General features: G+C 47.9%; 1 protein-coding gene across 6 annotated transcripts in view; it reads left to right on the top strand.

Annotated features, from left to right (window-relative positions):
* SNX29 (sorting nexin 29) overlaps positions 1-27,163 on the top strand; it is a 440,342-nt gene that overhangs the window by 264,370 nt on the left and 148,809 nt on the right. For all 6 annotated transcript variants that reach the window (XM_039885359.1, XM_039885355.1, XM_039885356.1 and 3 more), the window contains one exon: positions 6,478-6,594. In XM_039885359.1, coding sequence (XP_039741293.1) covers positions 6,478-6,594 — 117 coding nt within the window. The remainder of the gene's footprint in view (positions 1-6,477; positions 6,595-27,163) is intronic.

Here is a 27,163-nt window from a genome sequence, read left to right on the forward strand (position 1 = left end):
GGAGATGATGGAGATGATGGAGATGATGGGTGATGCTCTCAGCCTTGATCCCAGAGTCCTCCGCTCCTCCAGGTCCTCTGCTGGTCCACTGGTATCTTGAGATGCCAGCTCAGCATCCTGCCGATGGTGTACGCCAAGAAGCAGGGTAGAGAGTTTGAAACACGGACTCAGAAATTTGAATCTTAGTTCCACTGCTTGCTTTCTGTGTGGCCTTGGGCAAGGTGCTTTACCTGTTCTGTGCCTCAGTTTCCTCGGCTATAAGATTGGGGAAGAGTAACAGCACTCACCTCCCGGGGCGCTGTAGGGTTCCCATGAGGTGCTTCACGGTGAAGGTGGGGCAGCCTCGGTGTGGAGCGAGTGCTCTCTCAGCCCAGCCTCCTGCTCCCCACTGCCACTGGGCAGATACTGCCCGTGTCTCATCTGTGAGAGTCTCGTGGCCCCCAGGGAGGGGGCAGATTGGGTTGGAGCAGGAGACCTGGTCTAAGCCTTGGCTCTGGGAGGGGAGAGGCTGTACGGCCTCAGAGCACTCAGCCCCTCAGCCCGGGCTCCCTCCACCTGAAATGGGCACAGCGTTTCTCTTCCCGGGTTATTTATCGTTGCCTGGAGAGTCTCGTGGTGCAAAGGACCTGGGCTTTGAAACCACAATAGCGGGTTCAAATCTCCGCTGTCACTTGTGAGCTCTGTGACCTGGGACCATTTTTTACTTAGTCCCTGAGCCTCACAGTCCTCCCCTGGGAACTGGGCGTGACCAGGAACTGTGCGAAGGGCTCAACAGCCAGCGTCGAAGAGATTGATGGCAACTCTAATTTTTCAAGGACTTCCGTGACCCGTGTCCAGGGATGGGTCTGGAACAGCACTCTTTCAGTTATTTTGAATTTTCTTAGTCTTCAAGCCTAAATTGATACCCTTACAAGAAAACAAAGTACATGCACCTAAAAGAACAGCAGATGCTGATAGCATTGGTACCATCTTATTTTTTTAGCTCTCTTAATGAATTTTATCCAAAATGGTCTTATTTTGGCTTTCTTTTTTCATCATTATTATTCACCATTATTTTTAATAATTATTAATGCAAGGCATTGTTTTAAATATAGTATATGTGTTGTAGATAGGTTCTTCTCAAACTATCCACGACGAAGAATCAGCGTTTTTTAAAAAATCTTTTTTCCTGGTCATCACAGACCGATACTTTCGTCTAGAAAAATCTGGAAACGATGTGGACTTCCTGGATTTCACGGCAATACGAAATTGCTGTTCATGCGTCTGCATGCTTACTGTTGATGTCTGTGCTCGTCCCAGCAGTGAACAGTTCTCAGCCCCAGGTCACGGGCCCTGCTGGGCAGCACCGGGGCAGACTAGCCTCTGCACTGTTGCCAAGAGAAGCGATGCTGCCCTCCGCCCTCCGCCGCCGGCCTGCAGGCTTGGTGCAGGTTTGCTCACCTCACTGCGAATTTGGAAGTTGAGAGCTGATGAGTGGAGGAGCTTCCGGGACATCTCTGTTTTACAAAGGGCCCAGCGCAGTCCAGACCTAAGTGTGAGAAATCCTCCTCCTTCGTCTTTGCCGGCGGTCCCCAGATCTTATTGATCGTCGCAATTATGGGACCTTTAAAAAGTATTGTTTCGGACTCCCTCCTCGTCGAGTCAGAGTTTCTGGGAGTGAGGCCCAGAAACCTGCATTTCTCAGAAGCCCCCCAAGTGAGGAATGATCAGCTGTCTTCGGGGGCCACGGTCCACACTGCTCTACTTCCCTCTGCTCTGCGGGACGAACTCATCTCCTGAACCCCCGAAGGCCTCAGCTATCTACCACACCCCAAGATGGAGTGCAAAGAGCACAGACAGCGGGGGGCCGTCCCCGCCCTGCCGCTTCTCGGCTCTCCGAGCCCTGAGGCCTTTTTTTGGGAGGCAGGCCCACCCTGCAGGAGGGCTGTGAGGGTCGCCTGAGCTGACAGGCGTGATGCCTGGAAAAGGCCTGGCATGTCGTTGGTGCTCAAAGGTATGTTAAGGCACATGAGCATCGGTGAGCTCTTGGTCTTTCCTGAGGCAGGTACAGTGCTGTCACCACAGTGAAGGGTTAGGTCCCCCCCCCACAGCCGGTGTAAGCGAGACCAAAAACAGCTTGTGGATTTTATCAGACTCATGTAGATTCCGAGGCACCTAAGTGAACGTTCTCAGGGAGTTTGGGTACATGACCCAAAGATCTTTGGTTGCTGTTAAAATTTGGGGGTGGGGCGTCTTGATCTAATTGATCTGGAAGTGTCTAATTAGGGAGACCAAGGAGGGCGAAGCATGATTTACTTGAATGTGATTAGATAGAACATTCTGATATAAAGGGAAATGCCAGAGGCACTTTTTTAAAATTTATAATCCTTTCATGATTTGGCAGGTAATTATGATAATTTCTGGGATTTTCACAGACTTAAAAGCTTTTTCACAGCCACATTATTTCTGGATATCATCTTCCCTGATGATCCAGCTGGAATGGATTGCTCAGTCTCCTGAAGCTCCAAAGGCATCATCTTCCAAAACCCAACTCAAATGTCACCTCCTTGATGACGATTTCCCCCATCCCTTATGCCAGGGATACCAAATAGGTGTCATCCTGTAAGCTAAAACAGTGGATTACGGCTGCCTGCTGTTTTCTTGAGGAAGGGGTGCAGCAGTTGACTAGTGATGTCTGCCAAGGGTCAGGCCTCAGGAGAGAGGAGCTGAACTGGATCTCTCACCGGTCCCCAGTGGTTGGGTATTTAGCTGGGTTCCAGCCATTTGGAGCTAAACCTGTGCACTGAGCACATGTGTTAGTCGTGGGTCAGGATGACTCCCCAGCAGGGGTCGGCCAAGTCACAGATGAGTGATTTAAAAAGTTTGATAGATGCCGCCAACAGCCTTGTGACTTAAACTTCTTAAATCTCTCTACCGTCTTCTCTCCAGCGTAATGGATGTAATCCAAATGGTGACTGATAAGCGTTTTCACCTTAATAATCATGAACTGTGTACTCTCCAAGCACAGTTTGGGAACCACGTCCTCTAGCAACCAGATGTTCTCCCTGGGCCTCCCAGAGCATCAAGGCTCCATGTTCAATCCTTTGGCTCACGTTAGACCGAAGGATTGAAAATGCGTTTGAAGCTGCATGGGCTGTGGTTAGCAAATCTCCACTTGGCATTTGCTTTTGATTTGTCACTGTCGTTAGTGTTGTCAAATGGCACCTCCTCCTTAACTGCCTTCAGATTAATTTTTAAGGAAATAAAACTGCCAAGAGTAGAAAGAAATACGGCTGACTCTCAAAGTGGCCCTGAGCATTGGTGGTGCGAGATCACAAGCCTGTGCGGTGATGTAGGGCCTGGATCGGCCGCGGGGGCTGCCTGGCACGTGCCAAGGCAGATTATAGAAGTGCCTCCTCGGCGTTTTCTCTGGGGGCGGCCTTCCCTCTACCCCGTCCTCCTTTCGGCTCCTCCTCTCTCTCTGAGCTCTAAATAAAATGACCTTTAAGAAGTGAACCCCATGACTTTCCTGCCCCCAGCACCTAGAATAGCGCCTGGCAGATGGCTAGCACTTCTGCTGCTGACATTTCTACTTTGGAAACAGTGAGCTCCTTGGTAAGGCACATACGGCCCTGTTCCATCTGGCTTCTGGAGACCTGCCTGGCCCCCTCCTCCTGCGTTTCCCTGTATGTGATCCCCCATCATGTAAAACCGGCTCTCGTTCGCTGAGTGTTTGCCAGGCTCAGACGTGGTGCCGGGCCCGCTAAGAGCAGCGGCTCGTTTCAGCCACAGTGGCCCAGTGCGGTGGGGATGGTTTTTAAGTCTCATTTTGTAAGTGAATAGCCCTAGGCTCGTAGAGGTGAAATGACCTAGGCTAGCCCATGCTGTTGGTAAGCGATCAAGCCAGGCCTGGCTTGTACCTCAGTCTGAACCCTTAACTGCCTCTCTCAGTGGCCCCCCGTCAGCCTCTGGGCCTTTGTACCCACAGTTTCCTCTGCCGGGTGTGCCTTTCTCCTCTGTCTACTGGGTGACACACAGAAGACCTGTGGAGCCGAGTGGAAGTTAGACACTGAGACGAAGGGGCCAGGAGATAAGGTGAGAGAGGCTGGCACCGGATCTTGAAGGCATTTTTATTCTATCCTTAGGACACTGGGAAGCCTTAAAGGTTTTAAACAGCAAGTGACAATATCTGGTGTCGTTTTCTTGGTGGAGAATGGACTGGAGGCCATCTATTCTCTCTCTGTCCTATTCCCTGCGATTCTCTGTAGCTGTTATAAATAAGGAATACAGGTCAGATGAGATCGCTAAGTGCCCTCAGCGCCTAATAGAAATTCCAGCAGGCAGTAGTTGTGTTGCCTGCTTTTTTTATGATAATGGCAACTATTTGTGATCTCAGATTCCTCTTCTGAGACTCACTCTGAGTTTTGAATTCATTTCTAGTTATACTGGAGTTTGGAAAGAATTATTTGAGGAACAGTAAGCTCAGTGTGGTTTATGTAAGATGAAGGCTGTTTCCCAGTGGCCATGTATAGGGATATATAATTTTAAAAAATTCAGAATTTCAGAGCTTAGCTTATTAACAATGAACACCGCGATTTTAATGGCTGCTGGAGATTATTTCATCAAATTTTGTCTAAGTTCCGTCGGATTTTATTTCCCTATTCCCTCATGAAATGAAAGCTTTGTCTGATGTGGTCAAGTGTCTTCTGGTTATGAAAGAGAAGCAGAGTTTTGACAGCTCACAATAAAACACCACTTGAAGCTGGGATGTTTTGATGTCTTATGCATTTACGGAAAATTGTTTTAACACTGGCTCCCGCTGCAAAACAAAATAAAAATGAAAACAAAGCAAAAGCCTGCTTTGCTTTGGAAATGACAGTGGCATTTATTTAAAACTCGCATTTCATGGGGGCATAGTAGCGGGTATTTAGCAGTAATATTGCCAGTCGCGTGTTTCCGGCTAACTGCAGTAACTGGATTCTTGACCCCGAGGAAGCTCTTGGAGGGTTTATGTGATTACCGAGTAGAGAATCCACATAGGTGTTATTAGCGATATTGTATATGTTTGTGAAAGGCCGAAAGAAAATCATCTTAAGCTATTTTTATACAAAAGGAATAAGGCAACTGGGGAATATTAACTTGAGGTGGACAATGGAAAAAGCTGTTTAAAGGCTCAGTGACTTGTTCTCACTTTGTTAATTGCATGGTTCTCGCAATGTCTTTTGTGCCATTTTCACTTTGCATTTCACACCGATTTGAAAGGTGGGCACCTGAGGGACAGAGGGGACGCCATGCACAGAGTGGGGCTGCACGGAGCAAGTTAGTGGACTCTCGGGAGTCCAGTGGGGAGCCTGATACAGTTGCTGTGGTTGCACCGTGGCTCTCTTCAGTTTTAAGTGAAGGTTTTTAAATCTTTTAAAGAGACTAGGTTATCCTGGCTGATAAAAGAGTACTCATTATTAGGAAACTAAAAAGCAAGAAAAAGTAGAAAGAATGGACTTTGACTCATGTTAATATTTTTGTATATTTCCTTTAGTGTCTTTTATCCTTTGTATAACATGTCCAAAAAAGTGGGGGTGCTCCCCTTTATTCCTCCTGAGGCATCAAGACTCAGGTTAACAACCCTCCCTTTTATAAAGCTTCTCCCTGTAGCCCTTTTTAATTCTGAGAGTACATTTTATATTTCACATACTTATTGCAAATGGCTGATGTTATTTATTCATTTTATAGAACATCACAAATGCCTTGACCACATAGGATATCTTTGTGCTTTTTGTAAGTTAAAAGTTCTGTTGTTTATCCTATACATCAGTCACAGACTACCTTATGGTCACCTCCATTTTTATTTAGGATCAACCAAGAGTATTGCATGAATGGGGAAAAATTTGAGGGCTCACGGCAGGCCTGGGTGGGTTGCATCCGGGCATGGTGGAGTGGTAGGATTGCGGCAGGTAGCCTTGTGGTCAAGAGCCAGGCCTTTATTAGCTATGTGACCTTGAACCAGCGCCAAAAAGTTTGACATTGTTTCTGTTCCTGTAAGGCAGGTATAATAATACCTGCCTCACAGAGCTAGCGTAAGGAAGACACAAGGGGAGCACAAGAAGACTTGCCCTGGCTTGGGATTATTGGCAGCTAAAGAATAGTCTCTGGTTCTGTTTCCTCAGTTTTCAGAACCAAGGCTCCGATGAACAGAAATGATCAGTTCTTCTCATTGTGCCATTAGCAAGGAAGTTCTCCACAGGCATAACTCAGGGTAGAAAGAAAATCTTTGCTAGAAAAGTTTTCATTAATTAAGAATAAAATCTTAAAGTGCAAAAAGGACCCGTCGCAGGTCATGTTCTGACTTGACTTAAACCGGACCGTTGATTCCACAGTGTTAAAATCAACCCAGCCAAACCACTTACGGGCAGGTTTGCGTGACTTGGAGGCGAGCAGTGTGTAACGTCTCCAGCCGGGTCTGCCCTCTGAGCCTCACTGTTCGGTGCTCATGTGTTCCAGGTGGCGGAGATGCACGGCGAGCTGATCGAGTTCAACGAGCGCCTGCACAGGGCCCTGGTGGCCAAGGAAGCCCTCGTGTCCCAGATGAGGCAGGAGCTTATCGACCTCCGGGGGCCGGTGAGTGTTCCCCCCTGGCAGGTCTCAGCCTTGCCATCCTGCCCACTGTCCATCTGTCCACCCAGCCTCTGCTGCCCACAGCCCCTCTGTTTAGTTCATTGTCAGCAACGTCAAGGGTATAGAAAAGTACAGAGAGCAGAAGAACGGGCACCCACGTACCCACCATCCAGATGGTATGCACATAAACCTTAACCACACTGGCTTTTCTTTAGGTGAGAGGGATGGAATGTATAAAATAATGCTACACGTTCTGTCGAAGCCCCCTTCGCTCCCCCACCGTTATCAGTATTCTGAAGCTGACACATAGCCTTCCCTTCCTTATTTTTATAGGATACTACATAGGTAAATGTCTCTGAGCAGTGAACAGTCTTGGTTTTGTGTAACTTTTACCTACATGGTATTGCTTATACATATCTCTTTGCCCCTAGTGTTTGTTTTTAATTCAATATTATGATTTGAGAGAGGACTATCCCACGTAGATCTAATATAGAGATTTTAGACTGTGGCACTCTTGATAATTTGGGTTGTATAATTATTTGTTGGGGGACTGTCCTGTGCATTGCAGTATGTTTAGCAGCGTCCCTGATCTCTACCCACTAGAGGCCAGCCAGTAGCACCCCACCCAGTCATGGCAGACAGAGATGTCTCCACCAGTGGCCTGATGTCCCCTGGGGGCAAAATCACTGCGGATTGAGGACCGCTGATCTAATTCATTCCGTTTCTTGACTCTTTAGTTCTCTGTTGAGTGAAACACCGTAATATTTTAATCCAGTCGTGTGTTCCTGGGCACTTAGATTGTTGCCAGTATTTTGCTGTTGCAAACCATGGTGCTGAGAGCATCTTGTCCTTTTGAACACATTTATAATAGTTTTTTCTTCATTTAAAAGCTTTTTTTTTTTTTGTCAAATGTTAAATGCCAGAGGTAGGTAGATTAGTGTAATGCATCTCATATCCATTGTCAAGTTGAATTATCATCAGTTCTGGTCAATCTCGTTCGAGATTGCCCACACCCACTTTCCCCTTCTTTGTCATTTTGACTCAAATACTGATGGTTATTTCATCTATAGACATCTCAGTATATATTTAAAAAGTAAGGAAACATAAATACGCTATCACTGTCACCCCTTCCGTTACCCATAATTCCTTTATACCCTCAAATACCAGTGTTCAACTTTCTCATCGTCTCATCATTTTTTATAGTTTTTATGAATCAGGGTCCACATGAGGTTCATGTGTTAAATTGATTATACTTCCTATGTTTCTTTATTCTCTTTAAATAATTGTTTCGAATTGTAGCAAAAGACACATAACGTAAAATTTACCATTCTAGCCATTTTTAAGTGTGTAGTTCTGTGGCGTGAAGTACATTCGCAGTGCTGTGTAACCATCTCCACCATCCATCTCCAGAACTTTTCCCATCTTCTCCCAACTGAAGTTCTTCCTGCCCCCAGTCAGTTCAGCTCCCCTATCTTCCACAGCCCCCAGCCCTGGAAACCACCAATCTCCTCTCTGTCTCTGTGAATGTAACTACTCCCTTACGTCTCTTTCCATCTACAGAGCCCTCGTTCATCTCTCCTTTTCTTATAACTTATTTATTGGGTCGCTTCACCCCCTGAAATTTGCTGATTGCATCTCTACAGGGCTGTGTCACCTGCTCCCTCCCTGTTCTCTGTGTTTCCTTAAATTGGCATCTGGATCTAGGGGCTTGGATTCAGGTTTAATTTTGCTGAAAACATAACTCTCATTGGGGTGATGTTTTCTATCAGGAGACACGCAGTGTCGCCTTGTCTCTCTGTTTGTGACACCATGTTTCTCTGTCCCTTGCCTTCTTGAGATTTGGTCGTGAGCTCTAGAGGCTTGAGTTTCTGCCGCCCCAGCGGTGCACAGGCGGGGGCGTGCACTGCTGTCAGGGGGCGCACGCATCGGCCTTGAGTAAGCACTGTTGGTGATGCCACGTCACACCCGTGTTTGTGCGAGGCCAGCATGTGGCTGTCGAGAGCCCCAGGGCGCGTCCCTGATCGGGTTTGTTTTCTTGACCCCTCACAAATCCAAGACTTGACACAGGCCTTTGCGGTTCTTTAACTAGGGAGGTCCGTGTTCTCTAAGAGGGAAACACACTTAGTTAGCACTTACTGGGCACTAAGACCCCTCTGTGGAGGTGATGTATCTCCGTTCGTAGGTTGTCTGAGCCTCAGAGACGCCCCAGATCTTTCAGTGAGTATTTTGTGGAGTTGGATTCAAACTCGGATTTAATCACCAAGTCTCTTTCCTTTCTCCACGCTCCACTGACCCTAGGGAATTTGGGGGAGCAGGTATGAGAGGTCCATTATGTTACCCACTGACCTACTGAGAAGGTCCCACGGGTCCCTCTGCAGCGGCCTTCCCAGCTGGGCCGCACATCAAGACTTGGGCAGTGTCTTACGTGGCTCCTCCTTACGTGTCTTGCTGCACCTGCAGCCGAGAAAGGACAGTGGGCTCACGAGGGTGGGGAGGTCCCGGTGCTGCCTGTTTCCGGTGTGAGGGGGCTGGCCTGAGGGTGGGCCAGTCTCTCCATCTCTGTCCGATGCAAGGGTCCTGGCGTGCCCCAAGGTCTGCCTTGGCGGAGAGGGACCTAATGGCCAGTGAGGACCAACGAGCAGTCCCATTGCTCAGGGTAGGTTCAGTTTGGACTCTGTAGGAGTCCCTGCACGTCCTTTATGCTGGAAGACGAGTGATTATCGTCAGTGCAGACACATTTCCAGAGAGCAGCCTCGGTGCTTTAGTCCCCGGCGCACGACAAAAACTACATACCAGCCGGTACAAATCAGTAACTCCACTTTGAGTAGCTGACGTTTATTGAGTAATTGATGTCCTAGCAGTAATTACTATTCTGATGCCGTTTTGCAGAAGAGGAAACAGGCTCAGAAACGCAGTGACTCAGCTACCGTCACACAACGAGAAGCGTCAGGTCTGCGTCTGTCTGCCTTGAAAGATTGCATTTTTCTTTAAAACAGTGTAAGCTTACAAAATTTTGGACTCTTGACAGAACTTGTTACACCCGTGTTAAAAAGTGTAAAAGGGCGTTCAGGGAAAACAAATCTCCCTCCTATCCCTGTCCCCGTTTCCTGCCCGGAGGCAGTGACAATGACCCGTCTTGGGTTTGTTTTTCCAGACGCCTACATGTTTTAGTAACATTACCCGCTGTTTTCACCGTTCTGTGTATTACTTCCCCTGACTTAACAAATCCTTTAGAGATCTTTTTATTTTACTTTACACGTAGGTCTGTATCATTCTTTTTAAGAACTGTATCATGTTCCCTTGAATTAGCAATACCATAATTATTTACCTAGGCACCTATTGATGGATGTTGAGTTGTTTCCCAGTTTTATTTTTACCACTCTGTTGGCATAGCTTTCTTGTGAAACCCCGTATTTAGATGAGAAGGTTGTCTGGCAGCTTGTGGGGCTCAGCTCGGAGGGCCAAAGCCCCAGAGATCTTGCCTTGCAAGAGCCCGGGGCGTCGGAGAGGACCACCGCCTTCGTCCATCTTCCTCTGCCTTTCCGAGGGCCCGCATCCATCAGGGGCTCACGATTTATCAATTTCCAGCACTGTCAGGCACACTTTGTGTCTGTGCCTTTATTCTCATTTATCTTTGAAGGCAAGCATGTGAATCAAGTGGGATGTTTATCCTCTGTTATAAATACGGCAGCCGAGACACAGAAGGGTCTAGCCCCACTAGCCTCCTCATTATGCTCCACCGCGGGACCGGGCCCCCTGCCCATCAGCTTTCTTCTGCTCCAGGCCCCTTGCTTCCTGCAGGGCCTTTGCTCCTGCTGTCCCCTCTGCCTGGAATATCACTCTGGGCCCAGGTAACTCACTCCTCAATATCAACTCATCACTTCTCGGGAAGCCTTTCTGATGCTCCGACAAGGTCACAGTTTCCATATTGAGTAGGATGCTTGGATGTGTCTCTCCCTTCTTCCCTTAACATAGTTTATCTGTCACTGAGCAGGATCTGCCTCCCCTGCTCCCCGAGGGCAAGTTCCGAGTCTCTTGCTGTTCCCCGCGAATCCTAGCGATTCACTTAGCAGGTGCCCAATGAATGGGGGTTGGCTTGTGGAGTGAATAAGTGAGTGAGTAAACGAATGAACAAATGAAAGGCCACAGGCATTCTGGGCAGAGTCCTGTTGTTCCCTGGGCCCCTGTGACATGCAGGCCCACCTGCTCTCCTCCAAGCCACACTTCACTTCAAGTCTGAATGCCCTTCAGGGCAGCGACACCCATGCGCACAGAGGTAGCTCTGATTGTCGGGGCAGATTGTGATGGCCAGAGATAGGAAAGAGTAAAGCTGACATAAAGGACCTGAAGGCTGCTGGGAAAAGCTGGCCATTTGGGCAGTGGCCCTCAAGGGGACCCCTTGACCTTGCCGTTATTGCCTCGGGTCCACTCTGACCACTCCCCAGCGTCAGGGCTGGGGCGAAAGGAAGGAGGAATTTCAGCTGCAGGTCTGGAGCCTTCTCCTCCCATCACGAGAGCATCTGTCTGGGAATCTCGGCCTCTCCCCATCACTTCCACTGGGCCTGGCTGCCTGCCGACCCTGGCTCCGACTTCCTCTCAGACCAGCAGTGTTTGGGCACCTCGAGGGCAGCACTTGGGAACCCCCAGTTTCCTCCTCTGTCACGTGGGGTGGAATGTGGCAGGCGGCAGCTGCCAGCACAACAGCTCAGCGGCGGGCGTGTGGCACGGGCCCCGCCCTGTTTCATCTCTGAACCCCAGTGCCTAGCACGGCACCCTGCACGTAGTAGGTGCTCACTAAATGTTTGCTAATTGAGAACTTCCTTTTCATAGAGCAGAAAATGACTGCACGAACCAAATAATCAGTTTTTTAAATGGTAGGCACATGAACAGTTTCTTCTCAGTGTTATGTTTTTATAATATTATAGACTTTTTTAAGAAAGAACTTTACTTTTCTGTGAGTTAATAATGCTATAAGGTAATATTTAGATATGTTCCAAAGCACCTTCACATATATTATTAATTATTTTTTTACAGCTTTATTGAAATATAATGGACATTAGTTGCTCATATTTACATTGTACAATTCAATGAGCTTTTTTCATTTATAGTTGGCATACAATAATATATTAGTACAGCCCAGTGATCAGAGATCTATATAACTCACAAGGTAATCACCCCACTAAACCTAGTACCCCTCTTCTTTCTTACATATTTATTACAGCACTGTTAACTTTTTCCTCATGCTACACTTTATATCTCCATGCCTATTTGGTAACTATCCATTTGTACTTCTTAATCCCTTTGCCCTTTTTTAATGTCCCCTGCAACCCTCCTCCCGTCTAGTGGCCATTAAAACATTCTCTGTATCTCTGAGCTTGTTTTCATTTTTATTGTTGTTGTTTATTTTGTTCTTTAGATTCCATATGTGCGTGAAATCATGTGACATTTGTCTTTCTCTCTCCGACTTTTTTCGTTCAGCACAGTGCTCTCTAGGTCCATCAAGGCAATATCTTTTTCCATCCATTTTAGTCTCTGTGTGTCGAGTCTTGTTTCCTTATCCATTCAGCCACTCTATCTTTTGGTCGGAGCACTTAATTCTTTTCCATTTGTACTAGTTGATAGGTATGTAGTTATTACCATTCTTTATTCCTATTTTTGGTACATGTTTTTTTTTTCTTAAAGAAGTCCCTCCAACATTTCCTGTATTACTGGCTTGGTGATGATAAATTCCTTTAGCTTTTTTTTTGTCTGGGAAGCTCTTTATCTGTTTTTTGTTTTTTTGTTTTTTTGTCTCTAAATGATAGCTTTACTGGATAAAGTGTTCTTGGTTGTAGATCCTGGGTTTTCATCACTTTGAATATTTCATGCCAAGCCCTTCTGTCCTGCAAAGTTTTTTTTTTTTTTTTTGAGAAATTAGCTGCCAGTCCTATGGGAGCTCCCTTGTAGGTAACTGCTTTTTTCTTGCTGCTTTTAAGATTCTCTCTTTGTATTTAACCTTTGGCATTTTAATTATGATGTCTCTTGGTGTGAGCCTCTTTGGGTTCATCTTTTTGGAGACTCTCTGAGCTTCCTGGGGTTTTATGTCTATTTCCCCCTGTGGTATAGGATGCGAATGAATGCTGGTTTTTTGTTTTTTGTTTTTTTCCTCTTAACAGGTTTCGATTACAGCCCTGAAAATTTCTGGGAGAACAGCTCCTATTTTGAATAATAAATGGAGACAGGGAAGTGGAGCCTTGTAAGATGAGAGATGTAGAGGTCAGTTAAAGCCACAGTGCAGGGAAAGCAGAAGGCAAGCAGCTCATTACTGCAGGTTCGCTTCCTCCTCCCCCCGCCCCTGCCGAGGGAAGCAAACTTGGCTTCACTTTATATAAGTGAAGTTGAATTTCTCTTTTCGCTGTGCCTTTGGTGGGTCTGTTTCTCTGTCCCAAGTACCCTTTAAGTGGATCGCCTCTACGTAAGCCGTAAGCCGAAGAGATGGCCCAGTGTGGTCTGACTGGAATCGCTGCCCTGACTCAAAGCGTCAGCCTGTCGGCTTGATCCTGTCATCACTGCTGTCCCCTCCCCCGTCCCTTGCCTGTCAGCCAGTCACCTTGTGCTCAGTGTTGGCATTGCATTTTTTAACCTCTCGTTCTCAGAATAACCCTGTAAAATTTATATTTAGATCCATTTTTCAGCTGAGCAAACTGAGGTACACTGTGGTTCCAAGACTCACCCCAAGGTCCACAGCTTCCCCGTAGCAGCTGTGTGCTGCGGATCCAGGACTGTCTCATTCCTTAACACCGCACAGCTTGCTCTTCTGTTTTTCTTCCCTTCCTTTCGTTTCTAGAAAAACTTGGTGTCTGTTGTGCTCCAGTCACAACACTCTGGGTGGTTTAAAAGACTCAGATCCCTGATGGAAGGAACTTGAACGTGTTAGATGGAAGTGCAATGCCAACACTGAGCACAAGGTGACTGGCACTCCAATGGGTTTCTTGGCTGTAGCACTTCCCCCTAGGGTGCCTCATGGCCCCCAAAGGGGCTGGATATAGCGTGCATTACTTCCCAAAGTTATTTTCCCCAGGATCATCTTTTCTGTGATGATTTCCAAGGACTGCGTGTGGGAAAATCGGGGCCAAATCACGTATCATGTTGGTTACTCAGGCGTCAGCTGGCAAGGAGATCATGGAAGCCAAGTTCGTCTCAGGGGCCTGCCCCAGCATGGGACCCGCAGGGCTTGGAGAAGCTCTGACCTTGTGTGGCCATGGGGTGCAGTGAGCCTCCCACACAGTTCCCCCGGGGTGAGTGACAGGCCAGTGTTCAGTCCTGGTCCAACTGGCCTTCCACTAACTCTCCAGATGGCCCGGGTCTCAGTCACAGCACCGGATCTCCAGGCGCTCTGGGCCTTTCACATTGCCTATCAAAGAGCAGGTTGTTCTGGATCTGTCTGTTCTCTGTCTTGCTGTCTGTTTCTGTCTCTATTTTTTATCGGTCTCTTAGTTTCTTCTTTTGTCCCTGTGTGCTTCTCTCTTTTTCTCTCTGTCCACCGCTCTCTCCTGTTTCTCTTTGTTCCTCACTATCTGTCCTTTCTCAGTCTGCCTCTGTCTTTATCTCGGTCTCTCTGTCTCTCCCCATGCATGAGTCTCTCTCTGCAGACGTCTCACTGTCTCTTCCCTTCCTGTTATCTCTAGTTTCATAAACCTGTGCATCACTCGATGGCATGATAATTGCTCTTCATTACAATTGTCTTGAAAAACTGAATATCCTTTTCATTTCCTCTTCATCATCCAAGACTTTCGTGTTTTGCACGGGGTGTCTGTCAAGCGGCTTCCGGTAGAATCTAGTTCCATGAAAGCCTTTGCGGACTGTCCCCTCTTGTCCCCTCCTCTCCTGAGCACTGGGCTAGTCCCTCCTCTGTGTTTCCGAGGCACTTCGTGCTCCAACCTTTGTCACTCTGTATTATTACTTTGTGTTAAATTTTTTTTTCACCTGTTGACTGACGGCCTCCCTGAGACAGGGACTATGTGCTCATTTCCCTCTTCTCTGAGGCTGGCGCACATAGTCGCTCGTGGAGCACACGAGGTATGAATCTGACCATGCTCCTGTAGTAGCTATGGTAACACTGCGTTAGCCAAAGCGTTCTATCATCTGGAAAGGTGCCTTCCCGAGTCCTGCTGGGTAGCAGAGACCTGCTGTTAGCCCTTGCTATAAGCGGCTTGGCGTTTCCATGGGACACCTTCCCTCCGCTGCGGAAATGGCTGAGTTGGTAGGAGAGGAAGGCGGGTAATGTAAAATTCAGGGGCGAGAGGTGGGAAAAAACTCATCCTAAGTTTTGTAATATGGCTCACTTTGAAATAAAATGCTTCCTGGGTCTTTCTTTGTATCTTTGACACCTTCAGAGGGAGTGATCTTGTTTGAGGGCTGATGCTATTTTAGTACAGAAGCTTAATAAGAAATCTACTTTTCATCCGGATGGCACTTGCCGAATAGCTAATGATCAAGTGCCAGATCGTCTGTGGTGACACAGCAGCTCTAAACATCGCATGCAGGTTACAGGAGGCTTTTGAATTTGGCACTTTGGACATCTACCATCTTGAAGGAGATTCTTTTTTAAAATGCTACTTGAGAGAGGCTACTAAAATAATGTCTCACGTAGAGGCTTAGCTCAGAGGTATTAGTATTTGACACAAAGTCATCTGGAAAGATGCTTGCACAACCCACTTTAAACTTCTCGGTGCCGGGGAAGAAAAGCCCCTCTTTGGGCCCGGCCATGATTTTCCATCCATGGGCAAACTCACCCAGTGACCACAGGCGCCTTGATGTTCAAGCAGCTGCTTCCTGCACCGCGGAGGGCTCCCAAGTCACAGGTCTTTCTTCCCGCACGTGCCTGTGTTCAGCTCCTGCTCTGGTTCATGCCTGGCCTGCTCATCACCATGGGTTTTTGGGTGCCACCGGGGAGCTTCGAAGGGCTACAGTGTAGGGTTTGGGTGGGCAGAGCCTGGCTCCCCAAGGCTTATGGATGCAGAACTTTGAAAATACATTTCCGTTAAGATCAGAGTTTTGTGCCAGTTGTCTTAAAGCTGGTCCCACATTGATGTAAATGGGAAGCGTTTGCAAGGTCCCAAATCATCAAGGTGCTCCACACTTTGTGCTCCGTGGTGACCAGCTGTGGGTGAGGGAGGACTTTTCTGCACCTGCTTAGGCCGCCTTTGGTTGTTGCTTGTGTTTGGTGCGGTGGCTCATGCAGAGTGTGGGACACACTGCGGGGATGTGGCGTCACAGACAGGACGGACTCTGCCCTTGACAAGGTCAGAGACCAGAACACGTTTGGTGTGGCTCGCGTCTCTCTGGTTTGACTGCATTGTGACTTAGCTTTGAGACTGAGGTCCAGATATCGAAGCCAGGATTATGTGACAATCTTCTACCCCCATTTTTCTGACCCTGCCTTCTCCAGCAGGGCTTTGGGAACGCTTGGTGTGAGTTTGCTGCTCCAGGCCCACTGCCAGGACAGACGCTCTTGGATGTGCTCGGTGCTCACAGGCCCTGAGTGCCCCTTTGCTTTGCCACCAAGTCCTCCCTGAAATGAGCTCGCCCTTCCTTCTTCCGTTCTCATCTGACCCAGGTGCTCAGGTTTGGATGAATCACAGTCTTGCACCCATGTCACATGCTCATTATTGCCACAAACCAGGCCTGCTCTGTTTATTTGATATATCAGCTCTCTCTTTGCCTTCTGTGGAAGATGCTCCCACCCCCACCTCCCTCAGGGAGCGACTTCAAGACCCCGGGTTGCCTGGCTCCTGACCCCTGGGTATTTCCTTGGCGTGCAGGTTCCTGTGACTGGAGCAACCTCATGGGACCTGTGTCGGCTGCTCTGGGATCAGACCTCTCTCCCAGGCGATCAGGCTGCAGCAGTGTCTTTGACTCATTTCCTTTGTGTCACCCTCAAAACGTAGGCTCCCCCGGCCTCTTCCTTCTGTCCCCGCCTTGCCGTGTAAATCTTACCAAGACATATCCATCTAAATCCTAATCTAATTTATTCTATTTGTTAAATTAATATACACAGTATTTCTAAGGATTCATAATAACCACATGATTACACTTACAAAATTCATCTAAGTATAGGTACTTATAACTTAATTTAATGTTTCTTTCCCCATGGTAATAGAATTCCCTTCTGATTAATCTTAGCTACCCCGCCAATTGCATATGACTTTCTACGTTCTTTTTCAAAGATTTCTTCTTATTTTTTATAATTATAAAAAAGTTAAAGATGCATCTCTACTTCCTTCTCTCCACACCCATCATTAACTTAGGGCTGAGTTGGGAAGTGAGCAATTTTGAGTGCCATCTGACCATCAAAGGGATCTTACAGTTTGTGCTAGAAGCTTTTTTCATGTCCTTGAAGTAGATTTACATAATCTTCCAGTAAAAATAAATGCTGTTTTGCTGTGTTTCATGGAGTTTGAGTCCTTTTCCAGCTGGTTTGTGGAATCCAGAGCCTGTTGTGTGTAGATTATGTTGCTGTCTCTTCCAAGAGACCAGCTGTTATGTGATTGGATTGGGACAGAGGCATCTTGGCAAAGAGAGCCCTGAGTAAGTTGCCCCAAACCAAACTATGGACTCCCTTCCCCTGTTCATTTGGGAATGACCTCTTCTTGAGAGATGGCATCCTGGAATTGCCCAGAAGGTATCTACACCTTCTTGCCCCTGGGGTCTTTCAGAGCTAGTGCTCTGGTCTTGAGGGTAATGATTTTGTTGACCAGGGTTCAAATGGTGTTCGCTCAGATAGTCAAAAACTATGGGCCTTCTCCACATCCAAGTTTGTGGTTATGGTTTAAGATGAGACTGATGTGGCCAAGTCAGGCATCGGAGATCTGACTTGGCTTTTGATGAAGTCAGAAACATCAGGTCTCCTTAGATTTTTATTCATTTTCCGGAAAAGTGGCTTTTTTTCTTTTTGCTGTCCAGGAGTATCATCGCCTCTGTCGGCATGAGTGTGCGTGCCTCCGATGGGCATCGCCTCCCGCCCCGTTACAGTGAGGCTCGCAGCCAGGTGTTGCTCCCAGTGCTTTGCCGCAGTGCAGAGACATTTTGGCTTTGTTTTAAAAGTAATCTGGTAGATGCTGAAGCAGGACCGGACTCTCCCCTTCTTCCTCACCTCTCGCTGTCGGCCCTTTGGCCGCAGAGTCCCGCCCCTTACCATTTGCTCTTGTTCTTCCTTCTGCTTGCAGTGTCTTATTTCTCTACCTTTTGGCTTTCAGAAGACGTGCCTTAAATTTTTTCTAAATTACATAAATAATCGAAGAACATATTTTTGAAAGAAATAATAGACAATCAAATAAAGTGCAAAGTACCAGCGTCTCTCTCCTAGTGATCTCTACCATGAAGAATTTGGTGTATATCCTTCCAGATGTTTTTGTGCATTTACATACAGAGGGGCATATATATATATGTTATGTTAATAACAGGTAAGTGTATTAACATAAGTGGCATCATTTATACTACTCATCTGGTTGAGATTTGGCTTTCTTTGTGTGTTGGCTTTCCCTTCCTTCTTTCAGATCTTCCCCATCCTTCAAGGTCCAGCTCCTTCCTTAAGGAAGCCCTTAGGGGTCCTGTCAGTCTGAGTTGTTTTTGTTTTTAACTTCCTCTAATCTCTCCCTCTAGGCCGCCCATTTCGTCTACTTTTCCTACATTGTCCTTTTATTACTAATTAATTTGTTCTGTTGAACAAATTAATTTTCTCTGTCCTTAAGAAGTTTGTTGTCCAATGGAGGACACAGACACATAAACACATAATTGCAATGAAATGAGTATGACGAGGGTCTGGCAGACAGTAGGCTCTTGAAACGTATTTGTTGAATGAATGAATGAACGAAGAAGAAATCGAGTTTTGCCAGTATTGAGAATAATGATTGCACAATAAATAACTGCTGGGTTTGGTCACGGAAAGCTTCAAAAGGGAGATGTTTGACTTGGGTTTTCAAGGATGACTAGGAGTTGGTCAGGAAGATGGGCCTGGGAGGCAGGGAGATTGGCAGTGTGAATCAGCATGCTTTGTTCGTGGATATTATCATCCACTGGTTTCACAGGTGTATATTTTGGCTTTTCCATCCCATAATGAAGTCCTTAAAAGTGGGAGTGGCATTTACACTTCAGCTTACGACAACAGGTACCATTGACTGAGTGCCTATCACGTACCGAATCCTTTCCCATGTCTTTTACATGTAGTAGCAATTCCGTGATGTAGGCACTCCTGTCTCCATTTTAGAGATGAGGAAACTAAGGCACAGTGAGACAGATAATGCCCCCAAGTCCTCATGACTCATAAGTGATGGAGCTGGTAAGTCTACTTTTTCAGTCTTCACGTCCTCATCTTTGAATGGGACTGGTGATGCCCACCAGAGAGCATTGTATGAGGTCTGAATTAAATGAGATAATGCCTCTAAACCATCCAAAGTAGGGTGTCCAGTACCACCGTGTCATAACCTGAGTACAGTGGGGCTCCCTCCCCTGCTTTATTTTTCTCCATAGCATTTAACACCACTTGGTGTGGAGTTGTTTATTTGCTGTCTCTCCCATTGTCCATTTTATACTTGAATGTTTCCCAAGTGCCTGGTAGAGAGTATTAAATATTTATTGAATGAATGAGTGAATGAATGAATGAATGAATATTACTTCTCACTTCTCTCACCATAGCATTCTCACTGGATGCCCAGAAAATACTAGATGAATCTGACTGTAACTAAACATTCTTTGTCAATTCTACAAACCAACAAGGGACCATGAATTTATTTGTCACAAGACGATCAACATTGTTGTTTTCATTTTTTATTTGCTGTCATGCGGAAGAAGCTATCATATGTCTCCTACCCTGATTTTCCTGATGTCTCAATTTAAATGGTTTCCAATTTGGGTATGAAATTACCCATCAGTCACGGAGAGACTGTGGCTGTCGGGACAAGCCAGAGCTTAATTGGAGAAGCTACTGGTGGAAGAACAAGGGCTAGAGAAGATTCGCCCCCTGTGCCCCGAGCCCCCTCTGCAGTATCACGTCCACTCTGGGACAGGGGTCCGAATCGTGCCCATCCCCCAAGATCCAGCAGGGATGACACCTTATTTATTCATTCACTGGATGCATATTGTCAGGTGCTGACCTGGGCACTGGCGATCAGAGAACAGGCCTTGGACTGTCTCCTGGACCCTTTTCCTCCCAGTGTGGGGGAGCAGACCCCATGTGAGCTGAGCTGTGATGCTGGAATCCAGGCCCTTGCCGGAGCTCGGAACCTCAAGCACCTGCTGCTTAGAATCTCTGTATTCTGGGGAGTCAAGCCGTGCGGCTCGTCCAGGCAGACGGGTCTGCCCAGTCCTCAGGTCTGTGCTTCCCGAGGTGGGAGGCGTGTCGCCCGGTAGGAGGCAGGGTGAGCCCCGGTGGTTCAGGAGTCGGGCGCTGAGAACGTGGACTCGCTGCTCGTGAGGACAAGCTGTTCCGTTTTCAGTTTCCTTCCAGCAGCGCTGGTGCCGTCTCCAGGCCGTGCTGGTGCGTATCCCGCGCTTCCGACTCCCCGACAAAGCCGGCGTGGGCTCAGGGTCAGGGTGCTGGTCGGCCAAGGTACTGAGACACTTGGATGCCAGGGCTCAACCCCAGACTAGCTGAAGGAGAAGCCCCGGAGTGGGGCCTTGACAGCCCCAGTTGCCTTGGCTCATCCGACACAGCGGGGGGCGAGAACCGCTGACACTTAGAACTCAGTCAAGGTGCGTTTTCATTGCATCCCATTTGCTTTCTATATATGGCAAGGGAAATTAGTTTTCTATGTGCTCGGGTGATCTTTTTAAGCACATACTGTAAGAAAAACGGTGAGTTGATCTGAGAAATAACATTAGTAAACGGTAGTGCAAGTGGTACGTGAACGTAGCAGAACCGTGGTGGTGCGCCAGGGGGCGCTGTGGCCCGGGAAGTACGCCTCTGCAGTTTACCCCACGATCCAAGTTTTAGACCCCGTTATTTTTGGTTCCACGTCCCACTTCTTTGTTACTTCACTGGCAAAGCAAGTCTCATGGACAGCTCTCACTGCAGGTGGGTGGGAAATGCAGTCTTTCCAGGCACCTGGACAAAGCAGAGTTATCTGCGGGCGACCCCGATGACTCCCACGGTGGGCAACCTGCTCCCCCCACCCCTGGGGTGGTTATGAGGAGTCAGTCAGAGGACACGGGCAGAGTTCTGGTGCTGGCACCTAGTTAGCACTCACCAAACCGTGGTGCTGGTGGTGGCTATGGTGGCCGTGGCAACGATGCCGATTAGAGGCAGAGCTTCCCCGGGGCCCATAGTTTCCATTTCTTTGTCTTACTGACCTGTTCATTCAGTCCACATGTGTCATTCTCAGTCTCCTGAGTTCCAGGTACTGTGCTTTGAACTGGGAATCAAAGAAATCTGATGTGATCTTGAGTCCTTAAACTGCTCACAGTCTCTCCTTGGTGCCAGGGCTATCCCCTGGGTATTCATTTTCAGGGCCCGGCCTGCCTAGGAAAACTTAAAGCATACAATAAAATAAATGCCAGAGCTGGGAGGGATCATCATTTCCATATCAGTTAGGATGCTTTCAGTAGTAGAAACCCAGCCCATGCCAAACCGGCCTTAGCAAAGCAAAGAATTTGTTGCGTTGGATAACTGTGAAATTCAGAGCTAGGTGAGCAGTGATGCTGGGCTGCTCATCCTCCCAGTCATTGGGGAAGAACGAGCCTGTCCCACCTTGCCAGCAAAATCCCCAAGGTTCACTCTGATTGAACCAGCTTCATTAGTTTACTAACCAGTCTTGAACCAGTCACTGTGGCCACAAAAACAGGATATGCTGATTGGCCCGAGTTATTTTGTGCCCACCTATGGATCAGGCGTGAGGTTCAGGCGACACAAATCCTTTGTTAGGGTGATTTCCCAGGAGGGAGATGTATGCCAGGCAGGAAACAGCCACAGTCCACCCCTTTATCCTGCCCCTTCCTTTCCTCAGGTAAGACGTGGAAGCTCAGAGCAGGGAAGTGATTTGGCCGATGCCACTCAGTATGTTGGAAACAGAGGACCAGGCTGTGGGTCTAGGACTATTCCCTTTTGTGCCTTTGATAGTTTCAGACACATCTCAAAGTCATCACTTTCAAAGGGGTTGGGGAAACATTGCACTTTGGGAGATGATTATAAAATGGATGTTAAATTGAGTTATACCTGTCATCTTTAATTAGCAAAACTCATCATTTATTGCTTATTGATAAAAGACAGATGGAAAATTAGGCAGATCTCTCCTTGGCAGGACAGCTTCTGTCTGATCTCGGGGGAATGGTTTGGCATTCTAATTGAGAATGTTGGTGACTGGCTTCCTAAATCATCAATGCCAGTGATTAGCTGGTTGTGGGAGGCACTAGTGTATGTGTGTGTGTGTGTGTGTGTGTGTGTGGCAGAGGGCGGGGGGCGGGGGCTGTTAATATTCACGGCAGTATTTTTGGGAGGTACTATTACTTCTAGTCTTCAGGATTGAACCTCACAGAACAAGTTGTCCAGGAGGTGGGTTCTGCAGTATGTGCTTGAGGACAGAGAGCTCAGCTCCAAGAATTCTTTCTCATTTTCTGCCATCAAAGCTATAATGTTTTAGTTTTACACAGTGGAACTCCTAGGGCTAATTAACTGCCTGTTACCCCCCTACTCACCCACCTGGCATCTCCAAGAGCTGACAGCATAGTGGATCGGGCTGGGAGAGTGAATTTAGAAAGTGATTTGTACCTCCGTTCATCATGTTCCTCATGCAAGAACGTGTCCTCTGGCCACCCCTACCCCAGCCTCCTGTAATGGCCGTCCCTGCCCGTGAGTAATGTTCCGACCCAGCCTTATCCATTCCTACACAAGAGCACCTCGTCTGTGTCCTCATAGGGACACAGTGCACCGGACTCTGTTTCCATTCTTTCACTTAATCCATGACAAGTCCGGAGGGAAGTGATATTTCCCCGCTTTATAACTGAGAGGGAGGCTCGGAGAAGTCAGGTGCCTTGGCTGGGATGGCGGAGTCAGAGGGCAGGCCTAGCTGGACCCGTCTGGCACCAAGGCTGTGCTCCCTCAGGACGGCGTTCTAGCCAGCACGGACTCGGCCCACACTGCCCGGTTGTGCTCCTGGCTCTGTACTTACAACCTGTGACCTTGAGCAGGTTAAGTCAACTATCTGGGTCTCAGTTTTCCCATCTGTGAAGTGAGGGTGATCATAGTGTCAGTGACCCCTTCAGATGACGATGTATATAAAATGCATAACACAGGGCCTAGCACTGAGCAAGAGGTCAAGAAATGTAGCAAACATATTCTCCTCACAGTTCTGGAGCCTCGAGTTCGAAATCGAGGTGTCAGTCCCGGCAGGGCCGCGCTCCCTCTGGCTCTGGGGGAGGGGCCTTCCGTGGCTCTTGCAGCTCCTGGCGGGTCCTGGCGTTCCTTGGCTCGTGGCCACATCATCCCAGTCTCTGCCTCTGTCTTCACACGCCGCCGCCTCCTGTGTCTCTCCTCTGTGTGTCTCTTGTAAGGACACTTGTCATTGGATTTAGGGCCCACTTAGATAATCCAGGATGATCTCATCCCTAGATCCTTAACTTAAGTACATCTGCAAAGATCGTTTTTCCAAATAAGGTCACATTTACGGGTTCCAGGGCTTTGCGTTTGGGCATACCATTTTGTGGGCACCAGTTAACCCACTGCAGCTGCTATTATTATAAATATATTTTTTGCAAGGCACAATACGTGAATACATTCTCAATGCAGACATTCAGACATTAAGTTAAAATCTCTTTGCTATCACCCTCAATTTCATTCCCCTCCCTAGAGATAACCGTCCGGATGTTTCTGTTCATATAGAAAGGTACATGTCACCGTGGATTGTTACCCTGTGGCCAGGTACCAGGATAGGTGATGGACATTCCGAGTTAAGGCACAGCCTGGTGCTCAGTCAACTTCTGAGGAAGTAGGAAGTGATCGATGACCTCCACGCATATAGGGGGGCCTTTAATAGACACATACAAAATGCTATGGAAGCGTTCGGCTCTCCTCGCAAGGTGGGACATCAGGTTCAAAAGGCTTTACTCAGTGGGGGCCATCTGAGCCTCGTAGGGTTTGAAAGATGCAAACCTTGAAAGGTACATGTCCGGGGAATTGTGTAAGGAAGGAACCTGGAATGGATGTGGGCACGCCTGTGGCAGAAAGTGGAACTCGATGTCTACTTCCTGAAGGATGCTGCTGAGGGCTGTCATACTCCAGGAGCTGGAGCCGAGGTTTGCGGACCCCCGGTGGGGAAGCGTGGGGTGAGGGGTACCAGGCTTAGGGGCTGGGAAGCCTCAATCTCCGCCCTGGTAGGTTTTCCCCAGTGACACACCTTCCCTTGCAAGCTCACGAAGGGCTGTTCTGTTTGCAAGAAGACAGCATTTGGGGTGACAGCCAGGGCAGGTACCTTCTGTTGTCCTCTCAGTCCGATGTCTCCAGCAGCTCAACCCAGATAGAGCAAAGCCACTCCCGTTTGCCATAATAAGCGCGTCAGACCTGCCGCTTGAACCTTCTCCACGCTCCTAATGCTCGTGGGTGCTGCCGATGGGCCCCGGCTACTTTCTGAGGGGCAGGTCCTGCTGTGCTCACGGTGTTTTTAAGGAAATCCTACATTCACTCTCAGTTATCCCACAGTCGTAGCGACAGAGGGTTTGGATTCTCGAGTTTGCACAACTCTGCATTTCTTTGGCATCTTCTGGTGGCTGCGTGCCTCAGTTTCTCTGGTTGTTCATTGGGAGTGAAGAGTGAAAGGAGAGCAAATGAGGCCGTCTGTTCAGCGTTCTCTAAACCTTCTCATTTAAATAAACCGTGCGTGCGCAACCCTAAGAGAAACTCTTCCTTCGAAACACGATACAGGAAGCGGATCAGAGTGGACCCTGCTCTGGTCGAAGAGTGGGGGTGGGGGTGGGGGTTGTTACGTTTATTTTTCGGAAGGGTAACAACTCATGTACATGATAAAAGCTTATAAAGTATAAAGTTTTACAGTAAAAATAAACCTTCCTCTTGCCTCTGACCCTCGCTTCTCACTGCCCTTCCCTCAAAAGAATCCACAGTTGGCAGTTTCTTGTGTGTTTTCAGAAGTGATTAATGCGATCCAAGCTCATAGGCACATCCGTCTCCCAACTCGGTAAGGAAAATAGTAGCTTGCCTGACATGCTGTTTTGTGTCTTGCTTCTGTCACTTGACGTTATGTCTGAGAGATCAGTCCCTATTAGCAGCAGAGATCTACGCTTCGCCTTCAGTAGTTGTACAGTCTGGCTCTGGCTGTGGCGATATTTTACATAACCATTTCATTACTGTTTCCAGACTTTTATTGCCTTAAATGGTGTTGCGGTAAAAGTCCCTGTATACATGTCTTTGTGCGTGTGTCATCCATGTGTCTTAAATACTTGGAGAGAAACTAGATGTTCACCTTAGTAAATGAGTAGATTAGATATTTCTCATACCCCTTCCCTCCTCCAACCGTCCATCCACCCGTCTGTCCATTTGTGCATCTGTATATCTTTCCATCCAGCGGGAACATTCATCGAACAATCACTATGTGCCTAATACTGTCTTGAGCTCTGAGAATATTGTCCTCAAGACTCTCATAGTCTTTTGAGAAAAACAGACACATCAAAAACTAATTCACAGTCCTGGGATAGTCTGCATTTATGCAAGCTTTGGGTTACCCAGAGGATGGAACAAAAACCTCTTTAAAACTCTCATTTGCAAGTTCTTTACTCCCAGCAGAGAGTCTTAGACCTCAGCTGATTTTTTAAATCACATGCGGCTCGGGTACCTCTAACTGTATGTTTTTAAAACACAAGAACAAATTAACAAAAACAGATGAACACAGAGCCCTGGAAGTGGTCCCCCCGAAGCTGGCTGCCCCCTGGAGGCGAGAAAAGCCGAGGCCTCGTTGACGCTCAGAGCCCCAGGCCTGGGCCTGTCCGTCCTCCGGCTTGGCCAACCAGGCTGCAAGTCAGGGCCGTGTCAGTCCACGTTTCGTTCCTTGTGAAACGTGAGATGAGAAAGCAGGGGTGTTGTTGCGACGGGAAGTGGCGGTTTTTGGCAGTGCAAAATGAGAGCTAATTGCTAAAGGGAAGGCTATTCGAAAAGAGAGACGAGTGAGAAAGTGACTCCGGGAAACATAAGTTATGGTGTCATTTCATGATCGGGACAGAGATTTGCTGGCCTGTATTGTCTGCCTGTTGCCTTTTCTCTTGAGCAGTGAATCCGAGAGCCCCGTAATTAGAAGAGGGAGAAGGCGATTCTCTGCCTCTGCTCCCTGTCATCGCCAAACTAATTTACCCATCTCATGCGCAAGGGTCGCGAATTTGCTACAAAGCAGTTTAAAAGTGGGTTGACATTTCAGTGTGGAAATGTAGCTTGCATTATCATTCATTCATGAATTCAGCCGCAGATATTAATTCAGTGCCCACAGTGGGCCAGGTCCTAGGCGAGCGAGCTGCCGTGTGTCACGGTGCATGAGCGCCTGTAGAGAAGCTGCAGTCGAGATCGCAAGGAGGGGACCAGTTCACAGGTGACCCCGAATGGAGTAATTGCCAGCTGAGCAACGCAAACGGTAGAGGGTGGCAGTAGAGGGCCTGTTTAGTCTTTGTCATCAAGGAAGGCATCTTTTAGCTGGGTCTTAGAGGAAGAGAAAAGAGCCAGCCATGCGAAGAGGTTCGGGCAGGAGGGGAAGGGAACGTGGCTTGCTTCCCAGCATTTGACGATTAAATGAGAGAATACATCGGCACGTAGTAGGTGTTCAGCACACAGTTGACCTCACCTCCCCAGCCCCACCACCTTTGTTGGTTCTTTCCAATAGGACAGGCAGAGACTGGTTGTCATGGGGCAGGTGAGGAAGAAACCAAGGTCAGCTGAAGCCAAGTGACTTCTCTATGGAGCAGTGGAAGCCTGAGATCGGAGCTCAGAATATCCGAGTTTCCATTTGTCCCTGAGACCTTGTGGATTTGACTCAAGAGTCTGGATACACATTTGACTTGTGTATCCAGAGATGGAAAAGGACCTGTGGCTCCCAGGGGAGGAAGCCAGCCATCTTGGACTGGGCCACGTCTGTGGCTTGGCTTCCAGGCCTGGTGCCCACCAAACACCCTGCGGTGACACAGAAAACAGGCATTAAGAAGGGCTTAGGATTTCAGACCCAGCTGTGGACCTGCGCACACCTACTCTCGAGCGTTGAGTCCTCCCAGACTTTCTTCCCCCATCGGAGGTCTCTACACCGGTTGAGGTTCTTCACTGCATGTCTGGGTCACCTTATCCCCTGGGCTCCGCAGTGTGCAGGTGCAAAATGCAAAGAATAGGGACTCAGCAGTGGGAAGCAGTGTAGCCGAGTGGTGACCCGGACCACCTGCATTTAATCCTACCTTGGTCACTTACTAGCTGAATGACCTCAGGGAAGTTGCCTTTTGGGCTGTCTGTTGCTATATGTCAAACCACCCCAAAACCCAGTGGCTTAAAAAACACATTCACTTCCTTATCCGCCTTTCCCTGCACGCATGTCCTGCCACCTGGCCTCCCAGACCACAGGCC

The sequence above is a fragment of the Pteropus medius genome, unplaced genomic scaffold (genome assembly GCF_902729225.1).
Source record: "Pteropus medius unplaced genomic scaffold, Ma_sr-lr_union100, whole genome shotgun sequence".
Classification (NCBI taxonomy): Eukaryota; Metazoa; Chordata; class Mammalia; order Chiroptera; family Pteropodidae; genus Pteropus; species Pteropus medius.